Here is a 13,843-nt window from a genome sequence, read left to right as displayed (position 1 = left end):
TCCCTACTTGGAAGGAGCATTGTCGGCTATTACATTTTCCACATACCGCCTTGGAGTGCAAGACACTGTCATCCACTGCAAATGACTTTTATATTAGACTGCACCGATGGCGCTGTGTGCCGAGGCGACTTTGGGATTCACAAAGTGCAAACACAGTGTGTCCGTACTTCATATAGCAAAACTGCAAAGCCTTCAAGGCGTTTGGTTCAAGGTCTCTCCGTGTGTGTGTGTGTGTGTGTGTGTGTGTGTGTGTGTGTGTGTGTGTGTGTGTGTGTGTGTGTGTGTGTGTGTGTGTGTGTGTGTGTGTGTGTGTGTGCGTGTGCGTGTCAACCTGATCTACAGACAACCTGATCTACAGACAACCTGATCTACAGACAACCTGATCTGTGACTAGAAGCTTTGCTAAGCAAGGCTAAGTGATAGGTGAAATCCACAGTGACGACAAAATTGACTACAACCACTTAAAGTCAAATGTGAAGTGTGTGAGAGGAGGAGAAGCATATATTCTTTTAGAGCCAGGGAGCGTTACCACTTAACCACAGGCTCTGGCTATCTGTAATAACGACTAGGGTCCCTGCTCTACAGTTGGTTGACCCTTCAGCATCACCTTGATCCATGTGCAAAGCAGAGTGAGTTTTCACTTCCTCTCAAGGCAAGCAAATTAAGATAATGCATTGTGACATTTGCATCGGATCATCTAGTCAGGGAGATGCAATGAGTACACACAGACCGTATTTCATTTCAGCACCACTGATCTTCCTCCTCTCCGGAGGTTCCATGTACTTAGGGTATATGTGTGTCTTTGTGTTGAGGTTTATCTTCCACAACAGCAAAACATTACAACCAGACCTGGGTTCAAATCCCATTTGAACTCTTTCAAATGCTTTTATAATTAGAATTTAGCCTGCCTGTAGTTCCGGATGGGTGGGTTTCGCAGTTCTGTGCCTATACTATAGGTTCCATTGCGCCAGGCAAGCTCAATCAAACCCAGCGAAAGCATTTGAAATGACTTCAAATATCATTTGAACCCAGCTTTGCATACGATATGTCATTTCTCACCCACACTCTGTTACACATACATTACATACAGTTTACTGTCAAAGATGTATACATATACACAGACTCACAAATGTCGGCTACATAAGCTATTTTACAGCTAAGCTAATAGTGCCAGCTGTATTTTGTGTTAAAGATTTTAGATCTGGTACGGGTATGGGAATATTGGGTATAAAATGAGAGCACCTCTTGAGTCAGAACATGGTTGGACTGGTACTGGTTGGACTGTTCTCAGTCCACAGTTGATTGGAGCACACCGTGTGGGTTTCTATAAATGGGAATGCCAACTGCTGCAACAGTGCTCTGATGAGTGCTATTGGGTGATTCTCATCAAACCAGTTCTAAACACGTCTGTAGCTGATTTTGTTACAAAACGTGCAATCGTCATTCTCAAGACGTAAGATTGAAATTTTTTGGCAACGTGTCTTATTTTCTATCAGTTTTGCATTTTCGCCAGATTTAAATCATCAGGTCATTTTATACAATCTTGCTTTAGAAAAGCCCAAGTTATTTGAATACAACACAAAATATGTTACTGTAGTTTGTCCATAAATAATCCAAATTGTATAGTAGCTCAAGTTTACATTAAACTATAATATGTATTACGTAAAAACACAGTGTCTTTGGATGTGTCTAATTACCGTAAATTATTTTTCAAGGTCCTGTAAAAACGACAGTTTTCTTTTATAAATACCTTTTTATTTCCCCATAATATATCATCTAGAGGAGTAGTCCTTAGGTGAGCACAAGTTAAGATAATTATAAGGTCATTTATTCGCTTATATGCCTTCAGAATGAGGTTCTTATTCTCAAACACCCCCATTTACCCCACTTGGCCTTCTCATTACCGAAACGGCTTAAAAAGCTCAAATTGGGAAAAAGTCAGAGAACCATTACCTTACCAACATGGAGGCATAAATTGACTTTAGTGATGTTTTCAAATGCTTGCACGTCTCGTAATGTCTGTCTCCTATCATTTACAGATTGAGCTAGGGGCCTCTCAGTACCGAAACCCACATTTGTCATTACCACGTCATTTTTGGGTAATTAGAACCTTCATTTCGGTAATGATAATAAGCTCATTCTAGTGTATAGTCCCTGGGTATGCTGTGCTTTTTATTTATTTACTAGGACTGCTCCTTAAACCTATTGTATAGATCTTTGGTAATACGGTTATTTGATTAAGTAGGGTTGTCAATAAATATGGGTTGCATAAACCCCATTTAACAAAATCGGCAGTTTGTGTTTCAGAGCAACCCCACCACTTAAAGGAGGATATCCTTCATGTTGACATGTGCACCTTTCCCGAAACCCACATTTCGCATGACCACCACACTGTTGTTTGATATCCCAAGACAGTTGTTGGCCCATATGTGATTTTTTTTTTCATATTGGCATATTGTGCTGTGCCATTTGCCCAAAGGATCCCATTGAATCCATAAATACACACAAACCACACATAGCCATGTCATAATACACCGATATTACCTGTCAATGATTTATTCCCCCCAAAAAAGTCCACTTCTGACTTTTGAAAATGCATGTAATTACGGTACCTATAGTTCTGCTGAAATTGGTGTTATGCAGGTGAATGAGGACCCAAAAGCGACTTGGCGAAAACAGAGTCTTTAATCCAGTAAAGTAAATCTACAATCATAAAGCATAATTCCACTCGTAATGACGAGAACAGACTGGAGACTCGATCATGAACTGCAGGTTGCCTCAGGAAGGCACTTGAACGTAGCAGACTCAGACACCTGCTCACCACGCAGCATCTGAGGGAAACACGACACGACAGGGCGATACACAGACACAGCACGGTGAACAATAGACAAGGATCCGACAGGGCAGAAACGGAAAACAAGGGGAGAAATAGGGACTCTAATCAGGGAAAAAGATAGGGAACAGGTGTGGGAAGACTAAATGATTGATTAGGGGAATAGGAACAGCTGGGAGCAGGAACGGAACGATAGAGAGAAGAGAGAGAGGAAGGGAGAGAGAAAAAGGGGAACGAACCTAAAAAGACCAGCAGGGGGAAAACGAACAGAGGGAAAAGCAAAATGACAAGACAATAAGACAAAACATGACAGTACCCCCCCCCACTCACCGAGCGCCTCCTGGCGCACTCGAGGAGGAATCCTGGCGGCAACGGAGGAAATCATCAATAAGTGAACGGTCCAGCACGTCCCGAGACGGAACCCAACTCCTCTCCTCAGGACCGTAACCCTCCCAATCCACTAAGTATTGGTGACCCCGTCCCCGAGAACGCATGTCCATGATCCTACGTACCTTGTAAATAGGTGCTCTCTCGACAAGGACGGGAGGGGGGGGAGGGAAGATGAACGGGAGTGCGAAGAAAGGGCTTGACACAGGAGACATGGAAGACAGGATGGACGCGACGAAGATGTCGCGGAAGAAGCAGTCGCACAGCGACAGGATTGACGACCTGGGAGACACGGAACGGACCAATGAACCGCGGAGTCAACTTACGAGAAGCTGTCGTAAGAGGAAGGTTGCGAGTGGAAAGCCACACTCTCTGGCCGCAACAATACCTTGGACTCTTAATCCTACGTTTATTGGCGGCTCTCACAGTCTGTGCCCTGTAACGGCAAAGTGCAGACCTCACCCTCCTCCAGGTGCGCTCACAACGTTGGACAAACGCTTGAGCGGAGGGAACGCTGGACTCGGCAAGCTGGGATGAGAACAGAGGAGGCTGGTAACCCAGACTACTCTGAAACGGAGATAACCCGGTAGCAGACGAAGGAAGCGAGTTGTGAGCGTATTCTGCCCAGGGGAGCTGTTCTGCCCAAGACGCAGGGTTTCTGAAAGAAAGGCTGCATAGTATGCGACCAATCGTCTGATTGGCCCTCTCTGCTTGACCGTTAGACTGGGGATGAAACCCGGAAGAGAGACTGACGGACGCACCAATCAAACGACAGAACTCCCTCCAAAACTGTGACGTGAATTGCGGGCCTCTGTCTGAAACGGCGTCTAACGGGAGGCCATGAATTCTGAACACATTCTCGATGATGATTTGTGCCGTCTCCTTAGCGGAAGGAAGTTTAGCGAGGGGAATGAAATGTGCCGCCTTAGAGAACCTATCGACAACCGTAAGAATCACAGTCTTCCCCTCTAAAAGCAGACAAAGGCAGACCGGTAATGAAGTCTAGGGCGATGTGAGACCATGGTCGAGAAGGAATGGGGAGCGGTCTGAGACGACCGGCAGGAGGAGAGTTCCCTGACTTAGTCTGCGCGCAGTCCGAACAAGCAGCCACGAAACGGCGCGTGTCACGCTCCTGAGTCGGCCACCAAAAGCGCTGGCGAATAGACGCAAGAGTGCCTCGAACACCGGGATGACCAGCTAACTTGGCAGAGTGAGCCCACTGAAGAACAGCCAGACGAGTGGAAACAGGAACGAAAAGGAGGTTACTTTGAGGACAGAGCGCGCAGCGCGACGCAGTGTGCGTGAGTGCTTGCTTAACCTGTCTTTCAATTCCCCAGACTGTCAACCCGACAACACGCCCATAAGGAAGAATCCCCCCGGAGTCGGGATCCGGTAGAAGCCACAGAAGAACTAAACAGACGGGATAAGGCATCAGGCTTGGTGTTTTTGCTACCCGGACGGTAAGAAATCACAAACTCGAAACGAGCTTTAATCCAGTAAAGAAAAACAACGCCCAACGAGCTTGATCGGGCATTAAGTCGACACCTTTGGCAGAACGGATGTACAATCAAGGTTCTTATGGTCTGTCCAAACGACAAAGAGGAACGGACGCCCCAAAATCCAACCACTGTCGCCATTAAGATCGCCTGTCAGGGCTAATCTATGCGGATGGCGAGCAGTTCATCTCCGCCTGGTTACCCACATCATAGTTGCGTCTCAGATGGCGACAGGCGATGAGAAAAATAAGCATTAGAGATCAAATATCTTGCAAGGATGAACCTTATCAGTCAGACTGATGATGGAACATTGCTGCTGGGATCAGAATGATGCTCCCACGCCTTCATCCAAAGGTGTTCTGGGGTTGAGGTCAGGGCTCTGTGCAGCCCAGTCAAGTTCTTCAACACCGATCTCGGCAAACCATTTCTGCATGGACCTCACTTTGTGCATGGGGGCATTGTCAGGCTGAAACAGGAAAGGTCCTTCTCCAAACTGCTGCCATAAATTTGGAAGCACAGGATCATGTAGAATGTAATTGTATGCTGTAGTGTTAAGATTCCCCTTCACTGGAACTAAGGGACTTGGCCCAAACCATGAAAAACAGCCCCAGACCATTATTCCTCCTCCACCAAACTTTACAGTTGGAACTATGAATTGGGGCATATTTGTCCGTCGGACTGCTAGATGGTGAAGCGTGATTCATTACTCCAGAGAATGCCTTGCCACTGCTCCAGAGTCCAATGGCGGCAAGCTTTACACCACTCCAGCCGATGCTTGGAATTGTGCATAATGATCTTAGGCTTGTGTGTGGCTGCTAGGCCATGGAAACCCATTTCATGAAGCTCCAGACGAACAGTTCTTGATGACGAACGTTGCATCCAGAGGCAGTTTGGAACTTGGTAGTGTTGCAACCGAGGACAGACCATTTTTACACGCTTCAGGACTCGGCGGTCCCATTCTGTGAGCTTGTGTGGCCTACCACTTCGTGGCTGAGCCGTTGTTGCTCATAGATGTTTCCACTTCACAATAACAGCACTTACAGTTGACTGGGGCAGCTCTAGCAGGGCAGAAATTTGACGAACTGACTTGTTGGAAAGGTGGCATCCTATGACGGTGCCACGTTTAAAGTCACAGAGCTTTTCAGTAAAGCCAACATACTGCCAATGTTTGTTTATTTGAAATTGCATGCCTGTGTGTTCGATTTTATACACATGTCAGCAATGGGTGTGGCTGAAATAGCCGAATCCACTCATTTGAAGGGGTGTCCACATACTTGTGTATATATAGAGTATACATTACGAAATACATTTTAATAATTTAATTTTAAATATTTGTATTTTCATTGTTATGTTTAATTCAGGCCTGTTCATGAGGGGAGAAATGTTAAAACGTTTTAGAAATTGATTTGTTTATAACTTTTTTGTTGTTTTTGCCATAATAATAATTTTTGAGTTGGTAGTTTTAGAAATGGTGGTAAAATGCATAATATCTGATCAAAAAACATAATAGTAAATATGAAATAGATAAATACAGATTCTAATCTCAGTGATCCAAGAGGAAATTTTGATAAAAAATGTCATAAATATTATTTCCTCACAGTTATTCCCACATTTATCTGTGGCAAGACAAGGTAAGATATTTTTTGGGGACAATTACAAACAGACAATAGACAATTTCCTCAACAGTATACACATTGTAACAAAACTACTAAAGCAATATGAAACGTAACTGTGGAGGACTGCCAAGGAATCTTGTTTTGGGACATTACATTGAATAAGATGGCGTAAAAGATGATTCCTGTCTCCAAGTCTTGTTGTTTCATCTGCTTTCTTGATTTTAAATTAATAATACAAGTTTCAGGCTAATTAATTGAGATGATAAGACAGTTGTCAATCCATTTTGTTTTAAATCTTTGAATAATAAAATAATTGTAATTAATAATTATTTTATTATTCAAAGATTTAAAAAATGGATTGACAACTGTCTTATCATCTCAATTAATTAGCCTGAAACTTGTATTATTAATTTAAAATCAAGAAGGCAGATGAAACAACAAGACTTGGAGACAGGAACTAATGGCTTCTGAATATTTAGGAGGCCGCAGCCTCTCTCTCTCTCTCTCTCTCTCTCTCTCTCTCTCTCTCTCTCTCGCACCCCATAAAAACATAAAGCCAGCAGAAATATCTCGACTGGTCAAAGCCTCCTCTCCCGCCGCACTAATGGCTAGGTGCTAATTAACAGCTGCATTTAGCCGCAGACAGTGTTCTGGTTTTAACAAGCTAAAACTCTGAGGCACTAGGAGATTAAGCCTGACCTTTCTCTGGACCCAGACAGAGGCGTGTTGGCGTTATATTTAGCTCCACAGCACTGAGTATAATCAGCTGGTGGTAGCTAGTTTACTAAAAGGCAGCCAACCATGTACAGTAAATGTTGAGGCCTGCCTCCATCCCTTCCTGAGTCAGAATCATTGAACGGGGCAATCTGGGATTCAAACAACAACAGAACAACAATGAATGAATAAAACAAATTGATGTACCAATCCCAGATTGTCCGTTAAACTCCCACCTCTTTTTAGGCGCGAGCAGTGACTTCTCTCTCTACCTGTGGATAAAGCTGTCACAGTCAATCAAACCTGTGCCATCCGCCTTCTGTTCCCCAACAATCAGACTTTCTCTCACCACTGAACCCATTAACCAGGAGTAATTAAGCAGTAGATATTTTATGGGTCCTTATGGATTCAACTGGACCTGCCCCCCCCCATCTGTCCTGATGGCCCCATGATAACTACTACTGCACTAATGTATGGAACACTTAGGCTTGCTTCCCAAATGGCTTCGTACCCCCTATATACTGCACTACAAATAGTAGATGGGAGGATGTGTTGTGATGGGGCTGACGGTTGGGTTACGTTCGATAACACCTACCCTATACACTCCGTGGTCTATTCAGAGGTATCATGGGATACATCAGTGGCCAAGCTAATGAAGTCATATGTAGCCACAGTTGGGGAACTATTCCTGGCCTGGCTGGCTGCTAGCCTGTTGTTCTCCTCTGCATTGAGTGTACAAAACATTAGGAACACCTGATCTTTCCATGAAATATACTGAGCAGGTGAATCCAGGTGAAAGCTATGCTCTCTTATTGAGGTCACTTGTTAAATCCACTTCAATCAGTGTAGATGAAGGGGAGGAAACAGGTTAAAGAAGTATTATTTTTTTAGCCTTGAGACAATTGAGATATGGGTTGTGTGTATGCCATTCAGAGGGTGAATGGGCAAGACAAAATATTTAAGCACCTTTTGAAGGGGGTATGGTAGGAGGTGCCAGGCGCACAAGTTTGAGTACATTTACATTTTAGTCATTTGGCAGACGCGACTTACAGTTAGTGCATTCGTCTTAAGATAGCTAGGTGGGACAACCACATATCACAGGCATAGAGAGTACATTATTCCTCAATAAAGTAGCTATTAGCAGAGTCAGAGCTAGAAGGGGGGGGGGCAAGAACTGCAACACTGCTGGGTTTTTCACACTCAACAGTTTCCCGACCATCAAGAATGGTCCACCAATCAAAGGACACCCAGACAGCTTTACACGACTGTGGGAAGCATTTGAGTCAATATGGGAACGCTTTCGACACCTTGTAGAGAGTCCTTGCCCTGACAAATTGAGGCTGTTCTGAGGGCAAAAGAGGGTGCAACTCAATATTAGGAAGGTGTTCTTACTGTTTTGTACACTCAGTGACCATCATCAAAAAAGTGTTGTCTCTCAAAAAGAGGACCTCTACGAGGGCTACATTTGTATCAATCAATCAAATATATTTATAAAGCCCTTTTTTACATCAGCAGATGTCACAAAGAGCCACAAAGAAACCCAGCCTAAAACCACAAACAGCAAGCAATGTAGATGTAGAAGGGAGAGAGAATGTCGGAAATAATTGTGAAATATCATGGATTCTATGGATAACACTCATACTTTCCAATAACAAGTCTTCTCATTAAAATAATTTGTCAATGCTATTAGAATAACAGTAAAACTGCATTCCATGTCTGACCATCTTGGCCCATACTGCATTATTACATTATCGGTGGTATTTCTGAGTGCTTTTCTGCAGTGGAATGCAGACGTTCCTGTTGGCTCTTTGGGAATGAGGCCAGACATCCATGTTGTTTTGGGTCTCTTCTTGCCTGGGTAGCTCCATCTGGCCTTGGCAACGCAATGTTGTGCCCGTGCCCGGGAGCCTTGCATTCTGAGTATGTGTTGGCAATTAGTGGAGATGTTGGTGTGGCTTTGGCTGCGGCGTGACATTCTCGCAGGGCTTGTTGACTCGCTGGGAGGGCGCCATGCATTGCTTTGCTTTTCCTCAGGTTCACTGTCATCAGATTTCAAGACAGACCACGGCCAGATAATTACACACCACTGTGTACACTGACTGCATGACCCTCCGTTTTGTTGCTGTCTCAATGTTTTCCCATAGCATTGTGTTTTAGTTGAATAGTGTTTATTTTTATATTTATAACACAGGGGAAAGATATGTGTTGGTATTCTGGGTCGTATACACTAGACACCAAACGGAAGAAAACGGACAGAAACGGAGAGGGACTGCCTGCACTTGTCCAATAGAAAACGCTTGTTTTAGTTTACAATTGCAAAATGTTTTGCTACTGTGTACTAGAGGTCGACCGATTAGGATTTTTCAACGCAGATACCGAAACCGATTATTGGAGGACAAAAAAGGGCGATACCGATTAATCAGACGATTTTTATTTATTTATTTGTAATAATGACAATTACAAAAATACTGAATGAACACTAATTTTAACTTGATATAATACATCAATAAATCAATTTAGCCTCAAATAAATAATGAAACATGTTCAATTTGGTTTAAATAATGCAAAAACAAAGTGTTGGCGAAGAACGTAAAAGTGCAATATGTGCCATGTAAGAAAGCGAACGTTTCAGTTCCTTGCTCAGAACATGAGAGCATATGAAAGCTGGTGGTTCCTTTTAACACGAGCCTTCAATATTCCCAGGTAAGACGTTTTAGGTTGTAGTTATTATAGGACTATTTCCCTCTATACCATTTGTATTTCATTAACCTTTGACTATTAGATGTTCTTATAGGCACTTAGGTATTGCCAGTGTAACAGTATAGCTTCCATCCCTCTCCTCGTTCCTCCCTGGGCTCGAACCAGGAACACAACGACAACAGCCACCATCGAAGCAGCGTTACCCATGCAGAGCAAGGGAAAGAACCACCCCAAGGCTCAGAGCGAGTGACATTTGAAACGCTATTAGCACGCGCTAACTAGCTAGCCATTTCACTTCGGTTACACTAGCTTCATCTCGGGAGTTGATAGGCTTGATGTCATAAACAGCGCAATGCTTGACGCACAACGAAGAGTTGCTGGCAAAATTCACAAAAGTGCTGTTTGAATGAATGGTTACGCGCCTGCTTCTGCCTACCACCGCTCAGTCAGATACTTAGATACTTGTATGCTTGTATGCTCAGTCAGTTTATATGCAACGCAGGACACGCTAGATAATATCTAGTAATATCATCAACCATGTGTAGTTAACTAGTGATTATGATTGATTTTTTTTTCTAAGAAAATTTTAATGCTAGCTAGCAACTTACCTTGGCTTACTGCATTCGCTTAACAGGCAGTCTCCTTGTGGAGTGCAACAAGAGAGAAGCAGGTCGTTATTGCGTTGGACTTGTTAACTGTAAGGTTGCAAGATTACCTGAGCTGACAAGGTGAAAATCTGTCGTTCTGCCCCTGAACGAGGCAGTTAACCCACCGTTCCTAGGCCGTCATTGAAAATAAGAATGTGTTCTTAACTGACTTGCCTAGTTAAATAGAGGTATATAAAAAAATATATATATTTTTTAATCTGCAAACCGGCGCCCAAAATACCTTGAAATCGGCCCTAATTAATCGGCCATTCCGATTAATCGGTCGACCTCTACTGTGTACACTAATGAATATGACCATGGTTTAACATCGCTTTACTCGACTCCATCTCTAGGGTTGACATGGCAGGATGCCACCACCCAGCATGTGATCTCCAGAGAGCTGTCCAAGCTACGCAAGGTTCCCATCCGAAGGCCAGATCCCCCGTCTGCCTCCCTGACACGCTATGGTGGAGACAGGAAGCTGAAGACGGGGGAGGCGAAACTTAGCAGGAGCGTCCAGAAGTACCTTCAAGAGCTGGGTCTCCTTCCCCAGTCTGTTGGCGCTGCTCGCCAGGAGCTCCAGCGAGAGGGGCCCCTCACTCAGGTAAGGGCCTGATAGAGAAGTCATTCCATGGGTGGGAGGGGAAGAGTTCCAAGCCACCTGCATTTGGTAGCTTTAGGGGACCATTGAGAGAGAGGCCTCATCCTTGGTTAACCAGGGCCTCCATGTTATTTTTTTTCTTTCTCTCCTAATGCATGAGGAAGAAACCATATAGGCAGGGGGCAGCTACGTTGTCTCTGCACTGCTTTTGTTTCCTTTTTTCTCCCGTCATCTATCCCACTGAGCATGGATGATCCTCATTTAGAAAGGGGGTTCTATCACTCATTTACTATTTATATCTCATCATCCGTATTTCAGGCAGGGCCCCGTGAGGTTGCATGAATAACGCACCACATCCCAGCCAACCCCAGAGCTGCCCCGCTACTTCCTATTGCTGTTTTACCATAGCGATGATGGCATCCAGAGTTGAGGAGTTCAGGACCCTCCTTAGTGACGAGGCGGTGTTCTTTGTTGCATTGTGGGATAGTGGATGACAAACATGGTTAGCATGAATGACTGAGGCCCATCCCGCTGGGTTAATGCCATTAGGGTCTCCCAAAAGTCCCGAGCTGGGGAGAATCGCATTATCTCTCTCTAATGCCATGGTGGGGACAGAACAAAACAAAGAAGGAAGATAGCATACACACTTATTATCACGACCTAGTAGTCTAAGGCCTTACCCTTGTGTTTATTGTGTCAATGTATCTACCCATAATATTGTTAATGCTTGTCATTGTCAAATGTCTTACTTTTCAATCAGTGCAGACTGCTGAGGGGAGGACGGCTCATAGTACTGGCTGGAATGGAAACAATATGTTTGATACAATTCCATTGACTCCGTTCCAGACGTTATTATGAGCCGTCCTCCCCTCAGCAGCCTCCACTGTTTTTGAATCTACTGCTTTAATTTTGTAGTTTCTGGGTTGGATTATGAGAAGCTAGTGGTGCTCAGTTTGATGGGGGGGGATAAGCGTTTTTTTACCAAGTCTGTGAATATGTATAAAATGGTTGTTGAGTGACACTATCTCCTTCAGAATTTCTACATGCAATTTTCAAGGGCAGTTGTCTTAGAAATAAATCTATTCATATCCTGTCCTGCGTGCCCAAGCCTAGGCTGCTTCTTTTTTATATCAGAAACCTGTCATAACACTGATGATCTCGCCTTCCCTTCCCCCGATCGCTGTATAACATTACACATAGAAATTAGGTCGGTTGAGTTGATCCACATCATTTCAGAAAGCCAGATTGTTCTGAAGTTGTTTCTGTAGTTACACTCCTTACAAACAGGGTTCCAACAGGGGTGTTTGTGGACTGATAGGGTTCTATCAAGAACCTTTTTGATCAGAAGATCCCTTTTTTGAAGACGAGGGTTCTTTGTAAGTCAAAGGGTTCTGAATGATTTGTTTTACTGTAATATCTGGGTTTTTGCATATACATTTTATACTAAACAAAGATAAATAACATACAGTTTTCTAAACTAACTGAGATGGTTGTTCTAGTTTAGATGATTGAGCTAGTCTCAGAGTTTAATCTTCCCTACCCTGGCAGTCATTCTGAATGCAGGTTGTGGGTGAGTAACAATTCCACTTATTGGATATCCTAACTCTGGTTGGATTCCAATAGGAATTACACATCACTTTGCAAGCCGGAATAATGCAACTTGCAGGCCTGATGAGGCCAATAAACCAGGAGAAAAGCCTTATGATATATGTAATGTAAGCCTGGTGGTTCTACCCGCTCATAGAGGGTTCTAGGAAGAACCCTCAAAAAATAATAGTAGTGATGGGAAACCGAGGCTTTCTGAAGGCTTCGGCGCTTTCACCAAATTGTGCCAGAAAACGGTTCATCACTCGGAGCTTCATTATCGGTTCACAGTGCACATTAGCTGGTCAGCAAAAAATACCAGCGTGTGTTTATCAAATAGACATAATTTTTCTTCACTGTGGTAAGTCATTGGCTTTGTTAGCCTATAATCAGTTGGAATACCAGGTTTGCGTCTTACTGTACATCATGCTTCCCTTTTTTGCCTTCAAGTTGACCATTTTTCAAAAACATTTTGTAAGATGCTTCAGACAGAACCTCATACTACACTAAATAAAACAAATGGTCTGAAGAACAGTGCAGAAAGTGTGGTTTCGCATAAAATCATTTTCAAAATAACGTGTCTTCACGGGATTCAACCTCATACGCTCATGTCCCTGAATGTTTCATGGTTCCCTCCTCTGCCGGCTAAGCGACCAATCAGGTGAACGTTTTTGTACAAAATCCTGACTCTACTTGTAAGTACGGTGTGCCGTAGAGGTCGGCATTTGGAATCGAGGAAGGCACCGGAACCGCTGTGCAACACACGGTTTAACAAAGCACGTGGTGAAACGAAGCTTCGGACATCAATAATGACGTACTGCTGACAAAGTCATCAGAACACTGTTCTCGAAGTTAGCAGCTTAGTGATTCCGTCGCATGTCTCGGAGCTCCGGTATCAAACCCAACATCACTAGATCGATCAAAATGTATTTATGAAGCCCTTTTTACATCAGCCGATGTCACAACGTGCTGTACAGAAACCCAGCCTAAAACCCCAAACAACAAGCAATGCAGATGTAGAAGCTCGGTGGCTAGGAAAAACTCCCTATAAAGGCCAGAACCTAGGAAGAAACCTAGAGAGAACCAGGCTTTGAGGGGTGGCCAGTGCTCTTCTGGCTGTGCCGGGTTGAGATTATAACACCACATGGCCAAGATGTTGAAACCTTCATAGATGACCAGCAGGGTCAAATAATAATAATAATCACAGTGGTTGTAGAGGTTGCAACAGGTCAGCACCTCAGGGGTAAATGTCAGTTGGCTTTTCA

At 43.8% G+C, this 13,843-nt stretch overlaps 1 protein-coding gene across 1 annotated transcript in view; it reads left to right on the top strand.

Annotated features, from left to right (window-relative positions):
• ptprn2 (protein tyrosine phosphatase receptor type N2) overlaps positions 1 to 13,843 on the top strand; it is a 289,171-nt gene that overhangs the window by 55,654 nt on the left and 219,674 nt on the right. Inside the window, 1 exon segment of the mRNA XM_046356247.1 lies at positions 10,747 to 10,997. Within this exon segment, the coding sequence (XP_046212203.1) occupies positions 10,747 to 10,997 (251 nt within the window).

Source organism: Oncorhynchus gorbuscha, linkage group LG07, assembly GCF_021184085.1.
Source record: "Oncorhynchus gorbuscha isolate QuinsamMale2020 ecotype Even-year linkage group LG07, OgorEven_v1.0, whole genome shotgun sequence".
Taxonomy (NCBI): Eukaryota; Metazoa; Chordata; class Actinopteri; order Salmoniformes; family Salmonidae; genus Oncorhynchus; species Oncorhynchus gorbuscha.
Note: the sequence above shows the minus strand (reverse complement) of the source record. Positions and strands in the feature narration are given on the sequence as shown.